The sequence below is a fragment of the Dipodomys ordii genome, unplaced genomic scaffold (assembly GCF_000151885.1).
Source record: "Dipodomys ordii isolate 6190 unplaced genomic scaffold, Dord_2.0 Scaffold78, whole genome shotgun sequence".
Lineage (NCBI taxonomy): Eukaryota > Metazoa > Chordata > Mammalia > Rodentia > Heteromyidae > Dipodomys > Dipodomys ordii.
The window spans coordinates 7,830,207-7,847,433 of NW_012267294.1; the positions used below are offsets into that span (position 1 = coordinate 7,830,207).

Here is a 17,227-nt window from a genome sequence, read left to right on the forward strand (position 1 = left end):
CCCCCCTCCCCGTCCCCTTCCCCCGTCCCAGCCCTCCTCCCGCCAGTCTAAGAATCTAGGAAAGGCCTGGAAGCAGATGCCCGGCTCAGGCCTACCAGTTTTTCTCCGGCCCCACGCACTAGTCAGAGAAGGCCAATTCTATATCTGATCTCCATCTCGCCCTAGCTGCTGATGCCCTCCTATCCTCATCACCTCCGCCATCACCGTCTTTAGTTGCACCAAGGGGTGTCAATTCCACAAGTCAGATTGTGAGTACCATGCACCTCGAGCCTTGTCATCTCTTCCATCGCAGCTAATCCCACTCACACCCTCAGATTACACGGTTCTAGCCTCATACAGGTACTGTGCTAATGCCTTTTACGGCTGTGGGCCTCCAAAGTCAAGATCATTCTAACCTCAAAACAGCATCAACAAGGAGCACATCGCTTAACCAGGTCTTGCACACACTTTTTAAAATACATTGGGACAGGCGCTGGTGGCTCTCACTTGTCATCCTAGCTACTCAGGAGGCTGAGATCTGAGGATTGTAGACATAAGCCAGTCCAGGCAGGAAAGTCTTCTCTCCAATTAACCAACAACAAAACAAAAACAGGCAAGGCCTTGGCTCCTACAGTAGAGCCTCAGCCTTGAGCTCAATATCCAAGCCAGAGCCCAAGGCCCTGAGTTCAAGCCCCAGTACCAGCACAATAATAAATATATTTGGTTCATCTGAAAAGGCTTACAATGATACAATAATTTAAACCCAAACAAGATAAAGATTTGACTGATGGAGAAGGGGACGGAAAGAAGGCTCAGTGCCTAGGGCTGAGTCCAGGCTCCTGTCCAGGACACAATCTGTGGATTCCTGCTGGTTTATTCTCCCAAGCCCAGGACCCTCACAGAAGTCACAGCCATACGCAAGGCTGCATGTTTGTGCGTACTTTGGGGAAGAAGGGCAGGGTGCCTGGTACTTGGTCGTGGGAAAAAGGAATGTAACCTCACAGTTGTGGCCATGAAGTATTTCAGCTCATTTCTGTCCCTAGGGCATGCACTGAGCCAGGATAAAGCAGTGAATGCCCAAAGATGGAAACAAGGAAGTGGACAGAGGCCCAGCATTTAATTTTTCAGGTTAGAAATAACCAGGGAGATAATCAGCGGACGTGGGGGCAACTTGAGAATCCACACAGTGACCCACACAGGTCACTTACCACTGATAGGAGAAAATGACTTCACGTCTCGATACTTTACACATTACTGCACTAATTCTTCAAACACAGCACCCCATTTAACTCTCCCTACCCCCTGTAAGGCAGGTACTAATGTTTCCTCTATAATTCTGCTGTGCTGCTGTTACAAGCAGTTCATTTACAGCAATTCTCTTTGGGGTAGCCTGCTGGGCAAATGCATACCAACACAGCCTTGATGAGGACCAACACTGGAAAGGCTCAGGAAGGGTAAGTTGGTACAGAGCCCTACTTAATGATCTCCTCTAGAGAACTACCCCTGAAAAGATGCTGCCCCTGGTTATAATTCTAGAGGGGCTAGATGTAAGAGGGCAGGGCAGATTCCGCAGAAATTCCAGCCTCTTACCTGTCCAGTCGTCAGGCACTAGTTCTTCCTCCGGAGCTTCCTGCAGTGGGTTTGAGGCCATCTCTGGCTCTAGGTGGTCTCTCTCCTTGGAATCCTGTGCATTAGAGTCCATGCTTATTTCTTCTGGGTCTCCTTCCCTGTCCTCAGAATTCTCAAAATCAGAGCCCATTCTGTGAATTTCTGAGTCCTGATGCTCACACACACCCTGATTATCTTCATGTTCCATCCAAAAAGAAAAGGCCAGGGGAGGCGACCAGGGGCGCCTGCTCTAGATAAAACACAGAAAGGCTACATCAGCCTGGATGCACAGCCTCCTCATGTCCGATTTCCACATCCAATGAAGTATCTAGAGATCCAAGCTCCACATGGCAAGTCTACTCCTAACCACATGTACCATTTAAAGTCAGTTTCAGCTGGGTGCAGAGGAGGGTGTGTGAAGGCGCAGCTATGACCTAACTGTAAGGTCACTTGACATCACCGCACCCAAGCTGCATCTGCTCCTATCTATGAAATGGTTGTCCACTGGGTGTGCTTACAGCTTAACACTGATGTAGGTACCCCCAGTTTTACAGCTGAGAAAACAAGGAGGCTGGAAAAGAAATGAACACCAGACACCAGTGACTCATGCTGGTAATCCTAGCTACTCAGGAGGCTGAAATCCTTGGTTCAAAGCTGACCCACGCAGAAAACTCCATGAAGATTCTTATCTCCAACTGGCCAGCAAAATGGTGGAAGCAGAGGTATGGTTCAGGTGATACAAGCAAGCAAGCCTAGCTAGCACAATGTCCTTAGTTAACTCGAATACACACACACACACACACACACACACACTCCCATAACTTAAGAAACAGCTTAAGAGACTTAAGAGACTGATGCTGCTGTCTCAAGTTCTATTCTTTCTTTACTGTTCTTATTAAGATTGCCCTCCACAATCTTCATTACAATTTGCATTTTTTTTTGGTAATTAAAGGTGCCTTTACAGAGCTAGAAGACAAATACATTCAACACACAGGAGGAACCAGGCATACCAATATGTAAACTTCTTATCTAAGGTCAACAGTAACACCATCAGCCTCCTTGAGTGTATGTGTGTGTGTGTGTGCATGCATGTGTGCACACTAGTGCTGGGGCCTGAACTGAGGGCCTTGTGTTCTTACTTAGCTTTTTCACTCTATCACTTAAGCCACTGCTCTACTTCTAGCTTGTTGGTGGTAAATTAGAAGATAAGAGTCTCACAGAATTTCCTGCCCAGGCTGGCTTTGAACTTCAATCCTCAGATCTCAGCCTCCTGAGTAGCTGGGATGAGAGGTATAAGCCACTAGCACCCAACTCAGCATCGCTTTTGCATCCATATCTGCTGAGTACCTGGGACAGGTAACCCAAGACGATGTAAGCCCCAACAGGTCTGACAGAGGTGGGGGGTAGGCTAGAGAAAGGGATAGAGAGGGCCTACTATCTTGAAGCTATCTCTAGAGCTCTAATTATAATGTTTGCAATATCCAAATTATAGAGAAATTCTAGGAGGACCACACACACCAGAGACAATGGGTAACTTTTATACAGAAAAGGCCAACAGGTGATTTCTAAATGGCACGTTGAATGGAAATCCTTTTTGTACCTTCAAGGTAATGAAGAAATTAATAATTATTACAAAAAATAACATGATAGGAGAAAACTCTCATTAAAGCCATAAACCTTTCCAGAAGTACGTCCTTTAACAAGTTATTGTCCCTTGTCACTTCTGCCTGACATCGCTTTGCCTCCCAGAGGCCCCAGCAAATTTCCTGAGTCTGTACATGTAATGTCCCTGAAGGTGGGGGCGGGCAGGCTGTAGTAGGTTCATCAGTGATGGAGGACAGCAGAGAGGTAAACAGTAGAACCAACCATTGGTTTATGCTAATGTGACTCCAGCAAGAACATCATATCCCAGCTGAGGGTGTGGCTCAAGTGGTAGAACACCTTCCTAAGAAGCACTAAGTTCTCAATTCAGATCCCAATACCACCTTAAAAAAAAAATCAGTGGGATGCCAGTGGCTCACGCCTGTAATCCTAACTACTAATGAGGCTGAGATCTGAGGATCAAGGTTTCAAAGCCAACCCAGGCAGGAAAAGTCCATGAGACTCTATCTCCAATTAAACGCCAGAAGACCAGAAGTAGCGCTTTGGCTCAAGTGGTAGAGTGCTAGCCTTAAACTAAAGAGGTGAAAGATAGCACCCAGGCCCAGAGTTCAAGTCCCACAAATGAAAAAAAAAAAGATTAAAAAACCCCAGCTTCTCACCTATAATGGAATCAAATAAGCATACCATCAGAAACTCCTAGAACTAAAGTGGTTGGTGCCTAGCATGGTACAGAGGTGGACTGCAGGTCTTGGTCCAACTTGAAAAGCAAGGAGCAGTAAGAGACAGCGAGAGAGAGAGAGAGAGAATATATAGGTGTGTTGTGTTGGTCCTGAGGCTTGAATGAACTTGGGGCTTCATACTTGCTCAACTTTTTTGCTTGTGGCTAGCACTCTCCTTTTGAGCCAAACTTCCAGTCTAGGATTTTATTGGCTAACTGGTGGAGGAGTCCTGCAGACTTCTCTGCCTGGGATGGCCTTGAACCTCTGATCTTCCATGTCTCAACTTAGCCCTGAGTAGACTGGACTGAAGATATGAACCAGCAGTGCCCCGCTGATTTACAACCTTTAACTCATTTAATCTTAACCAAAACTCAATGAAGGAGAATATTTCCAACTTAAAAGCCTGATGAGTTCAAAGCAGCATTCACATTGAGAGTTCAGATCCAGCCCACGTTTCCAAGCAGCTTCTAATGAGGGGAGTCTCTTCCCTTGTCTATTTTTCACAATAAACATATTTGTGTGTATGTGTGTGCATGCATATGCACCAATACTGAATTAAGGTCTGAAAGTTCCTTAATCTCTCAAGGCTGGCTCTTGAGTTACAACTCCACTTCCAGCTTTCTGCTAGTTAACTGGAGATGAGAGTCTCTCAGATTTGTCTGCCCAGCCTGGCTTTGAACTACAGTCCTCAGCTCTCACTTCCTAAATAGCTAGGATTACAGGTGTGAACCACTTAGCAATAAACTTGTATTTAACCAGGCAAAAGGCTAGCTTTGTTGTTAACATGGGTGTTTTTTTTTTACTCTGTTATAGAAAAAAACTTTTAATTTTAGAAAACAAGAGCAGGAGTTTCAATTGCTTCAATCTAGAAAACTTATTTTGGGAACACATTGTGTTCCAACTCCATTCCCACTCATTCTCAAAATAAAAACTAGCAATATGCTTTCTCAAGCAGAAAACAGCCAGGGGCTAGATAATGAATAGGTAGTAGGGCCGTTGTGATGGCTTTATGGCTAGATTGACAGGATGTAAGTAAGGTCTTTCCTCTTTGTTAGCTACTTGACCTTATACAAGTTACAGGACCTTCTTCTGAATCCATTAAAAAAGAAGAATGCTGCCACTTCCTTGCAGGATCTAGAAGCATATTCATGTTCATTAAAAAAACAAAAAGCACCTTAGAGACATAAGAAACGTTAAAGCTACTCAATTATGAAACTTCAGCCAACTTTTTGATTTAAAAAAAATGCACAATAAAGTTAGATGCTGGTGGCTCATGCCAGTAATCCTAGCTTCTCAAAGGGCTGGGATCTGAGGTTCAAAGCCAGCCTGAGCAGGAAAGTCCATGAGATTCTTATTAAACAGCAAAAAGCCGAAAGTGAAGGTATGGCTCAAGTGGTAGAGCAAGCACCAGCTGTGAGTGAAAAAGCTAATGGACAGCATCCAGGTCCTGAGTTCAAGACCCAACATGGGAAAAAAAAGACAGAGAGATACCCTCCTGGCAAACCTCTAGTCCTTGGAGGGGCACTCTGGACCCCACACCTCCACCAGTTGCTTAGGGGAGACCAAAATGGTCAGTCCCCAATGGAACAGTGTCCCATTTAGATACATCCAAGCCACGCACACTGCTCCGATCAGATGGGCCAAATCTCCCTCCACACATATTACACATGGAAAAACTAGCAGGTGGCTGTCTCCTGAGGCCACATCTGGAATCAAACTGCCTCGCAGCTCCCTGGTGGTGTTCTTTTCCCTCTCCCTGCCCCCCCCTACCAGGGCCCTTGCCCCCTCTGGTGGGGGGTCTGGAAAGAGGCAGACCACCCACATGGAAAGGATCCCAGGAGGCTGGACCTGGCACAGAGGTGGCCAGCAGGGGTGGAGGCCAACCTGAGAGCAGCCAGTGGGAGGGAGCCCAGCGCTGAGCTGTCCCTTGGGGGGAGGGAAGCCAAAGCTCCCTCTCCGCCACCTCCAGACCACAGCCCCCTTCCCCAGCCTTACCTCTGGTAGGAGACACAGCCGCTTCCCACGCCCCTGCCCTGTGTGCTCTCCAGAGGTAACACTTTTCCACGCTAGAGGCCAGGCAGGGCTGGAAAAACTATCTCAGCCTGTGGTTCAAAAGGCCGAACTCATGACCAGAACTGGGGTCTAATGGAGGACTCCAGGGGTTAATCATTTGTCGTCCTATGGCATTAACAGTCCACCAAAGCTCAGGCAGCCCCAGGGAGTGTCTAGACAGAAAGGACCCCTGCTTCTCTCTCTCTCTCTCTCTCTCTCTCTCTCACACACACACACACACACACACACAAACTCAGCAAAAGAACCTCTAGTATTTTCAGGGGATGCCTCCACCTATTCCTGATGAGAAAGTTCCACCTGTTCCTTTTAGAGCTTTGCTTTTTATTTTTGTTCCCTGTGCTTGGCATTGTACCACCACCACCTCCTTGATGCACCTGCTTTTTAGACTTTTGTTCCTGTTGTTGTTTTCTTATTCTAGAAGAGTGAAGCCTGATCAGCCTCCATGAGTTCAAACCCAGGAGCAGCACAAAAAGGAGCAGAATGAGTGTGTACATACATTCAAGCTCTCTCACTCTCTTGCTCATGATCTTTCTCTCTCTCTGTCTCTCCTCTGTCTCTCTTTCTCTGTCTATCTCTCTAACTCATGCACTCTGTCTCCTGTTTCTGTCTTTCTGTTTCTCTGTCTTTCTCTCGGTCTCTGTCTCTGTCTTTATGTCTTTCTCTATTTCCCTCCCTCACCCCTCCAGTCACAGACTACATAACCCCAATTCCCAGCCTTTCTGGTGGCATGCTGCCATGTGAGGAGAGAGCTGGTTCAGACAGGAATGTCAAAGACCGCCACAGCTAAATGCTAACCACTCTCCAGACGAGAAAAGCTAAAATAATATGGTTTCTGCCTGGTGGTTATTGCTTTCTTACCTGGACCTAGAGAAGACAAAGGTGTTTTTTTGGGGGGGTGGGGAGGAGGAAGGTGCTTGTCTAGTGAGCACCTGACACTGGGTTCAGAAAGGGAAAAGGAAAGGGAGAGGGAGGGGAGGAGAGGAGGGAGAGGGAGAGGGAGGGGAGGAAGGAGGAAGGAGGAGAGAGGAGAAGAACAAAGAACAGAGAAATCAATCTACAATTCCATAGATCAGCAGTGGTCTGAGACTCATTTTAGTCATTGTGATCAGTAGCACAATCTGATGGGGCACTGGTGCCTATAGTCGTAGCTACTCAGGAGGCTGAGACCTGAGTTTCACAGTTCAAAGCCAGCCAGGGCAGGAATGTTCATGAGACTCTTATCTCCAACAAACCACCAGAAAACCAGAAGCAGTGCTATGGCTCAAGTGGTAGAGTGCTGAAGAGCTGAGGGGCAGCACCCAGGCCCAGGGTTCAAGACCCATGACCGATCAAAAAAAAAAAAAGTGGAAGAAGGGTGACCAAATACAACTGTGATATTGACTAGACACCATGTGAAAAGTGAGCTGGAAATACAACAGTGATATTCACTAGACACTATGTGGAAAGTGAGCTGGAAATACAACAGTGATACTCACTAGACACCACCTGGAAAGAGAACTGGAAATATAACCATGATATTCACAGACACTATGTAGAAAGTGAGCTGGAAATACAACAGTGATATTCACTAGACACCATGTGGAGAGTGAGCTAGAAATACAACAGTGATATTCACTAGACACCATGTGGAAAGTGAGCTGGATATACAACCGTGATACTCACTAACACTATGTGGAAAGTGAGCTGGAAATACAACAGTGATATTCACTAGACACCATGTGGAAAGTGAGCTGGAAATACAACAGTGATACTCACTAGACACTATGTGAAAAGTGAGCTGGAAATACAACAGTGATACTCACTAGATACTATGTGGAAAGTGAAATGGAAATACAACAGTAATACTCACTAGACACCATGTGGAAAGTGAGCTGGGTATCTTGTGGGTGGGGTTAGGAAAGAGCACCAAAAGGGGAGACACGATTCAAAAAGAAGTGTACTCATTACTCATTACCTGATCCATGTAACTGTAACCTCTCTGTATATCAATTCTACAATAATAACTTTTTTATTTTATTTTATTTATTTTTTGCTTATGTGGTGCTGAGGAATCGAACCCAGTGCCTCAGGCATGCAAGACAAGCACTCTACCACTGAGCCACCTTCCCAGCCCCAATAATAACTTTTTTAAAGCACTTTATTTTTTCCATGGAAGTCACTATATTCCAATAGTTGGATGGAGTTTCAGTGTTGATATGCTGAATAGACACTGGAGAACAGCCAAGATCCAAGATCCATCTCTAGACACACCCAGACATACCCTATTTCTTTTCAGGATGACAGTGACAGTGGTGTGTGGGAGGCAAGAGTGAACAGGCGGTAACAGCCAGCCTGTTCTGGGACAGCTGCTGCAGGAATCCGGGTGAAGAATGCCAGAAGGGATCCGGTGGCTTTAGGACATCTTTCCCAACCCAGATGATTCTGTGATCTTATTTCCACTGGAATAAACTTTGCTCATGGCAAATAAGGAGAGAGGAGAAAGGAGGCCCAAAGATTCATGGCACACAGTCACCCAGCTTCCCACAACAGATTCAACACGGAAACTCTTCCCCTGCTCTGCCCAAAATAACTGTGTGGTGTGACTGACAGGAATGGCTGGCATTCCAGCCGGTAAGTGACACTTTGGCATGTGAACTGCCAAGGTATCTTCCAACAAAGACAGAGCCAGAAAGAAAATGTAATGCTGCCAGATGGCTGAATCTTCCTGCCTAACCAAGTTTTAAACTCCACAGCTAGACTGTTTTCAACACAAACTATTTGTATATGCTTTTAAAATACCTCCTCAAAAATTACATATTTTTTGCTCTTCTTAAAAATTCACAAATTATGAACAAAACATATCATAGGAAAATATAACAAAAATAATTCATTTTCTTCTTCAACAACACAACAATGACAAATGATCAAAAGAAAGGAAAGACGGGCATCGGGGGCTCACACCTGTAATCCTAGCTACTCAGGAGGCTGAGATCTGATGATCATGGTTCAAAGCCAGCCCAGACAAGAAACACCATGAGACTCTTATCTCCATTAAACCATCAGAAAGCCAGAAATAGTGCTGTAGCTCAAGTAGTAGAGCGCCAGCCTTGAGCTGAAGTGCTGAGGGACAGCGCCCAGGCCTAGAGTTCAAGCCCCACGACCAACAAAAAGAAAAAAGGAGAGAAAAGGTGTAGGGAAAGGAAACATTAGAAGGGAGGAAAATCTATAAATCAAAAAACAAGTGATGTATGAGGTGATTCCAAAGTATAAACCTTATATGAAGCTCAAATTAACTACAAAACAAATTATAGTCAGGTGGGCTGGGAAGTTGACTCAAGGGTAGAATGCCTTCCTCAAATGCATGAGGCCCTGGGTTCAATTCCTCAGCACCACATAAGTAGAAAAAGCTGGAAGGGGCACTATGTCTCAAGTGGTAGAGCGCTAGCCTTGAGCTGAAGAGCTGAGGGACAGCACCCAGGCCTTGAGGTCAGCCCCACAACCGACAAAAAAAAAAAATCATAGGTAAGATGGCACACACCTGTAACCCCCAACACTCAGGAGGATTGTGAGTTCTAACCCAATCTGTCTCCAAAAAAAGGCAATTAGGAAACAGTGAATGCTCATTAGATATTTGATACTATCTGAACTGTTAGTTTTTAAGAGATTATTATTAGGATTAAGTTTACAAAGAAGCCTTAATTTTTTTTTTCTTTTTGCCAGTCCTGGGGCTTCAACTCAGGGCTTGGGCACTGTCTGTCCCTGAGCCTCTTCATGCTCCATCACTTGAGTTACAGCGCCACTTCTGGCTTTTTCCTTTTTGCTTATGTGGTGCTGAGGAATCGAACCCAGGGCCTTAAGCATGCAAGGCAAGTGCTCTACCACTGAGCCACCTTCCCAGCCTGTCTGTGAGGCTCTTATTTCCAGTTAACTACTTCGAAAAAGCCAGAAGTGGTGCTGTGACTCAAGTGGTAGAGCACTAGCCTTGAGCTGAAGAGCTGAGGGACAGTGCCCAGGCCCAGAGTTCAGGCCCACGACTGGACCCAAAAAAAAAAGAGAGAGAAAAAAGAGCCTCACAGACTTTCCTGCCTGGGCTGGCTTTGACTTGTGCCTCAGCACTCAGCCTCCTGAGTAGGTAGGATTATAGCAATGAACCAATGGCACCTGGCTCTTAGATCTTTAACATATGAAATATTCACAGGTGAAATGGTATGTCTAGAATTTGCATCAACATAATCCCAAGGCAAAGAGCACTCACAACTGGCCATGTATTGACTGAGCGCTTTTAAAGCTACATGGTGATATGTACACATATCTTATAATTACGTACTTTTACATTCACTCTAGGAAACATACTAACAAAAAAGGTTTACCAAAAAAAAAAAGGTTTACAATGAAAAATAAATTCTATTTTCTTCCAAAATGGTGGGGGGGGGAAGAAATCCATTATATTAACTCCAGCTGAACCTCATAAAGCTCAATGAAGTCCATAAAAGGAATAGCCTGCTTTTATACACCATGCCAAATAAGGAGTAGTTACTATGCTTAACACTGAATAAAGCTCATAGAAATTGGGAAGAAGCAGTTTAAAATGGAAATAAAAGAATTCTAAGTTTGATGCTGTCTGGTGTTTTTTTTTAACCTTTTTATGAGAATAGCTATTATATCCAAAATAGAATCAGAATCCCATTTCCCACTTCCATCTCCTTTTATATCTTCGAAGAACTCAAAGGAAGATGCTGTCAGTTGCTTCTTATTCACTTGCACCATTAACTCAGTAACTCACCACTCAAAACCAAGGGGAAATACATTAAACTAGGGGTCCAAGCTGGGAAAAATGGCAAGGGAAACGCTTTAACCCCAGTCAAACTGAAGAAATGTTCAAGGGAGGAAAAAAGGGTAATGGTTAGGTAAATTGGGACAGGAAATGGTGGACATAACACAAGCAGTCAACGCCGTGGCTCATCCTGGCACTTTTTCTACCCATGATGCCCTGGTTCCATGCTTGAAATGGCACTTCTTTCCATCATACCCTAGATTCCCACTCAAAATCCTACCCGTAGTGAGGTAATACCTCAAGCACAATTGGTCACAACCAATCAGATCCACTTCCCTACGCATACATGATCAGGCATGACCAATCAACCTTATGCCCATGGACGTGCCTAACGGCAGAGACCAATGAGGGACCTGAGTGGACACGTGGGCTCTCACTGACCAGTCCTGCTGAGTCTTAACAGGATGGTCATCTCCAGAATGACCTGTAAAACGATAAGAAATGTAGACAAAATGGAGGATGTCCAAAAAGTGATTTACAAAGATGAGATCTACCCTCCCACAAGAGAATTACTCTGTTATCCAAAGCTGAGCATTCTGAATGAAGAAACCCAGAGGATGCTATTCCACTTCTATCACAAGACAAGCAGCTAAAGCTCATGGTTTTGCTTTTTCCATCTCAGTCAAAGGGAGACAGAACTAGCCAGAGGGCATGGCTGGCCTCCATCCAGGAAGTGATACGCCTGGCTCAAGAGCAAGGCTGTAAGTGCCCAGGGATCATTTCTAACCTGAATACCACAGTCAGGAAGTCGTCCTCCATAGAGTTCAGTCCCTTCCATCCCTATTATGTCTAGTTCTGGCATTTCTCAAAGAAATGTGCTGTCAGACTGCACAAACTTGTAAACAGAAAAACAATTTTTTTTCTTCAGCATCAGTACGGGTTCTCTAAGCCTAGGTTCTAAGCCTTCAGAGTCAAACCTACTTCCCAAAACCTTATTACTGGGTGTGTGGCCATGTCCTTCTAATGAGAAGGTCCATTTCAGACAGGATCCAGAAGTAAATACTGGCAGTAAACCCAAAACCAGTGACACAGACAGAACAAAAACATCTGCAAATTCAAGTCCGGATAAAGATTCAAATTCCAGGGATCTAGCAGATACAACTATGTCGTTCAGTTTGGTGATGTCATCCAGCACGTATTTTGTGGGATGAGTCAGGGAACAATACTCCAGAAAGAAGAAGGGAATTACCCACGCTACAGCAGACACGAGCCTCAGTCAATGATATTCAACTTTGTTCCTTTCATACACCACCACCACCGCCCCCCCATACCTCACAGCCAAGCATGCTTGGCTATCTTCAGTGGCACGGTGGGCCTTCCACCATCATCCACCTGCTTTTCATTTGAGTCATGTGCATTACAGGGCAGGTTCACTCACAGCGGTAAGTCATTCCTTATAGATCCCCTCAGATGCTTTCATTAACCAAGCCATAACCTACTCAGCACACAAAATGCTTCATAGCTAACGATCTGCCCACAGGAAAAAGAATGACCCTGTGGCCAAAATCACAAACACATCCCTAACAAATCTTTAGATTGTTAGCAAAGTCATCTTACCTGCAAATAACAGTATGGAAACGCTCAGATCAAGAAGGAGATTTCAGGAGTACAACTCTGTCAGAAAAGGAGATGAAGTTTACACTCAACACCAAAAAAAGATACAAACTGGTGGCACACATCTGTATGATCCTAGCTACCCAAGAAGGTGAGCTCTTAGGAGATGTAGGTTCAAAGCTAGCCCAGGCAGATAAATGTATCTCCAAACAACCAGCAAAACCTGGAACTGGAGGTGCTGTATATCTCAAGTGGTAGAGCATCAACTATGAACAAAGCATGAGGCCCTGAGTTCAAGCCCCAGTTCAGCACACCCATGCACATGCGTACACACACACATATACATACTACACAAAAACCTAGCCTGACCAACATAACCCATTACAATAAGTTCAATGCCTGTCATCTTTCTGCTCCTGTCTAGTAGCTTTGCACTCCTGCGTGAAAGGGTATGTGTCAGTAGGCTATGTGGCAGAGGCAGAACACAAAAGTTTGCTGAAGAGAATAGATGTGCAGATGTCAAGGAAGCTATTTTGTTTTCTATTGAAATTTCACTTCAATGACTCCTCATTTTCCCAATTGGAAAAAGGAGGATCAAAGAACTCATCAATGTAGCCAGTTGGTGGAGAATTAAGTATGGCATTATTTTGTTGTTCTTATTAGGCTCAAAACCCTGGAGTCTACTCTGACATGTCTCTCACCTCTTTAAATCAAAGCAGCTACCAGTTCCCTTGACATTTCTCTTCTCTTCCTTTCTCAGTGGCTTCTCGTGCTAGCCACAGGCAACCGTACGTCCGGCAGCCAGCAGCTTCTGGAGTTACCGCTCCAAACAACAGCAAGCCTGAAGGCACAGTGCCAGCCCTCAGCCATGCAGCCAAGGGGCTCTCAACCTCCACATCACCCCCAGACAAAAAGAGGCTGCATTCCCCACACCCCATGCTGTCCTTGCTCAAGAAACATGGTATAAACTGGGCGCCAGTGGCTCACACCTGTAATCCTAGCTACTCAGGAGGCTGAGATCTGAGGATCATGGTTCAAAGCCAGCCCAGGCAGAAAAGTCTGTGAGACTCTTATCTCCAATAAACCACTAGAAAACTGGAAGTGGCGCTGAGGTTCAAGGGGCAGAGTGCTCGCCTTGAGCTGAAGAGCACAGGGACAGCACCCAAGCCCAGAGTTTAAGCCCCATGACAGATCAAAAAAGAAAAGAAAAAGAAAAAGAAACATGGCATCTCACCCTGAGCCACTCTGGGGCCATGCCACTGGTGGTGAATCAGCCTCTAGCCGGCCACCTTAAGCTCACTCTTGCTTTCTTTTTAGTAATTTTCTATTGAGATTAGATGATTGCACAAATTTCACAATATTGTGGAATAGTGATACTTAAAAGTTACACACACATTTTAACCTTCACTAGGCAAATTGTCAATATCACGGTCTATAAAGTTTATGAATTCTATGAGCTTTGACAATACAACTATTTCTTCCACATCAGGTAGTATTTACATTTCTTTGCTTAGTGTCAGCTGTTCCCTCTTTCCCTCTCCTTCCCTCCCATCGCTGCCTTTTAGTTCCTTAGTTCATTTTCATCCATGTCCAGTGCAATTGATAGGCCCCTCTGTTGTATGTTTTCCCATTTCTCTCTGATTCTGTTTCCTCCTCCTTAAGCTTATTCTTTCTATCCCTTCTTTCCTTCCTTCACTTCCTGCTCCTTCCTCCCATCTCTCCCTTCCATCTCCCCATCTCTCCCTCTTTCCCCTCCTTCTCTCCCTTCTTCCCCCTTTGCATTCTCCCCTTCTTTCTCTCTCCCCATTCCTACTTTCCCTCTCTCCCTCTTCTCCTTTCCTCCCTTTCCTTCCTTCACACACACTAGGCAGGCTCTGTCTATCTCTGAGGAATAGTCCAGCCCCATTCAAGTTCTCACTGAGCCTACATTTTTCACCTGAAAGATGGAAAGAACGGAGCCTTACAGGGTTAAATGTTCAGACGGAATTATTTTATTTCATTCTGGACTCTTAGTAGTGCTATTCCCCATCCTATGCAGCTGAGTGTTGTTAGATATTCTCTCATGGCTAATAATTCACCTCTCATCACTGGCTCTCCTCCTTTCTCCCATCCCCCACCACCTCTCAGCTCTGAATTGTATTTTATCCACTTGGTGACCCAGACTCTTAAGTATTTCTTGAAATGGAGAAAATCACATCAGTATTCTCTCTGCCTCAAAAGAAAAACAAAACTAGAGACAGGAATCTGGCAAGATGCTATCAGGTAAGGCTGAGCCTTGGAAACAGCCTGGCTCCCTTAACAGGATCCAATCACCTGTCAACAGCAGGAGACTTCAAGCATGCTTAATAATCCTGCCAAAGACAGTGGCAACTAGCCTCAAACATTAGACAGATCATTCTCCAATCTGTAACCCTGGGTCAAGTGTGAGCACCCCCTTGTGTATCCAGTGTGGTTCTTTAACCAGGCCTTGCTTTTAATCCTTGATTCATTTGGGCAAAGAATGGAGAGGGCCCAGGATCCTTTGTATTTGTAGTGGGAATTGTTCCTACACTGCCCCATTAGGTTGTCCGCTCTTCTTCCACTCCAGAAAATACAGGACTAGCAATAACAGAAATTAAATCATGAATGAGGAAAGACCGCACTTGACCTTTTCAAAGTAATTATGAGACTAAAGAAGTTGCTGGAGAGAGGGAGGGCAGGCGGCACTTTGAAATACAGGAGGAAATGTATATTGTGCATTGAGAAGTCTAGTCAGACTTAAGTTTACTCTCTGCCAGATTTCATCTTTTTTTTTTTTTCAGTATAACTCAGAAGGCATAGCTTTCTTGATTTCTTGTCTCATCTGCATACAACAACCTAGAAACCCTTAAGGGTCCAGAATTAAGCTGTAACAGAAGAGATGCTTGTGGTGATAAACAAATGTTTTACATCTCGATGGCATTAACATTAAGGTCTCTGATAATAAGCTAAGAGGAAAACACAGGCACTCAAGGATGCTTGTAAAGATACATGCCAGTAGAAAGTGGTAACCAGAAATAGCCATCAAACCACTAATTGAATCAACAAACCCAAAACCTCAAGGAGGAGGAGAGAAATAGAAACAAAGGATTCCTACCATATGTGTCCTAAGCTAGTTCCGGGCTAGTTTTGTTCCATTTAATTGACATTTACTTTTGTAAAAGTTTTTCTTCAAGTCTATTTTCATGCTTTCTCATTTCTAGGGTAAACTGCTTTGGGGTTCAAACAAATCTGGCATGTGTACACCTAGAAAAGACAAAGATTTGAAAGTGGAGGTGTGGTTCAAATGGTAGAGCCTTAGCTTTGAGCAAAAGAAGCTGAGTGAGAGTACCATGCCCTGAGTTCAAATCTCAGAACAACAAATTTAAAAAGAAAGGGGGAAAGGTCACATGTAGTCAAAAATATGCCAAGCCAATGAGAAGCCATAAATTGGCTTGCAAACAGATTTATCTGATAAGAGACTGTCACTCCAGCCAGCACCCATGTCTCAAACCTATAATCCTAGCTACTCATGAGACTGAGATCTGAAGATCTAAATTTGAAGCCAGCACAGGCAGAAAAGCCCAGTTAAACAACAAAAACAGGTCCCACCTTATGACAAGTGACTGCCTCTTCTGTCCAAAGAGAAGCAGTGGCTGGCTCACAGTTTACCAGTCCCCAACCATCCACGAGACAATCCAAAACCACACCCACACAACTACTCTCTCACTGCTGATCAACCTAAGAGAAGACAATGACATTCTTAACTCACTCAACCTTTCTCTTTTTTAATTTTCACCCATACCTGCATCAGGAAATCCCTGTGGTTTTTCTCAGATGTCCAGCAAAAAAGTTTTGTCCTAGAAGATTTCACAGGGGAGGGGACAGGGTAATGATGCCGGTGGCTCCGCCCACAGTACCTAAAATCATCAAACACAAAAAAAACCCATTCAGCACTGGTGCTGTGACAGCCCAGGAAACTCAGCACCCATGAGAGCTGCTCTGGCCTGCTTGCCCTGGGTGCTTACCTCTTCCATGTCCCATGCATTAACTGAGAAAATCATTACCCTCTCTTCTGATCCCCACTTCTATAAGAGGAGCACATTGTTGATGTGAAAATGTTTCTGGCACTATTAATGTGTCTGCATTTTTTTACTCATGACCAAATTCATCTTTTACCGGTGTCTATAAGTCTACCATATGTCACATGTTTTGGGCATAGTGAAGGCCCTGGGAGAGGGAGGAGGGGCATGCACTCAAGTTTTTCATTAACAAAACATAGAATCCCAGAGACTATAGGGGAATGGTTGGAGAAGCTAAGATGGCCTTCAAGCCAGAGTACTGCACACTGCACATGCACACACACGCACACTCTAATAGTAATAATAATACAGTACCATGAGGATAAAACTAGTTTTAAGTAGGCTCTTAAGTAGATATTTCTATAAAGAAGTTGATCATTTGGGCTAGGACTTAAGACAAAAGGCCCAGTAAAGGAATGTCTAACAGGCATGTGGCCCAACCTGAATGACAGAGGCTGAAGAATATCTGTCCCATCTTGGAATGAGACCTGCTTGCTGCAAGATGGGTGGATAACACGGTAACTCAGGTCCAATGAAGACAGAAATAGGACAGAATTGTAAAGGTTGTAAATACCAAAATCAGGAGTTACCTTTGCAAATCATGTTAACATTAAACACTGTCCGACCTAGAAGCCTGTTCAGAGGCAAAGAAAAGAGAAGACAGGATCTTAGAAAGAAAATCCCCCACTGGACCCCGGTGGCTCCACCTGTCATCCTAGCTGCACAGGCAGAAAAGTTTCTGAGACTCTTAGCTCCAAAAACCCCACTGCATCAGCTGGGTTTTTCTCATTTCTACCCAC

At 44.6% G+C, this 17,227-nt stretch overlaps 1 protein-coding gene across 1 annotated transcript in view; it reads right to left on the reverse strand.

The window, feature by feature from the left end:
* The window catches only part of Znf697 (zinc finger protein 697), a 17,757-nt gene extending 1,566 nt beyond the window's left edge, over window positions 1-16,191 (reverse strand). The window contains exons 1-2 of the mRNA XM_013024641.1: window positions 16,151-16,191; window positions 1,563-1,837 (exon numbers count right to left, since the gene is read on the reverse strand). Of these exons, the coding sequence (XP_012880095.1) occupies window positions 1,563-1,837; window positions 16,151-16,156 (281 nt within the window). The 5' untranslated portion in view covers window positions 16,157-16,191. The remainder of the gene's footprint in view (window positions 1-1,562; window positions 1,838-16,150) is intronic.
* Between the last annotated feature and the right edge of the window lie 1,036 nt (window positions 16,192-17,227).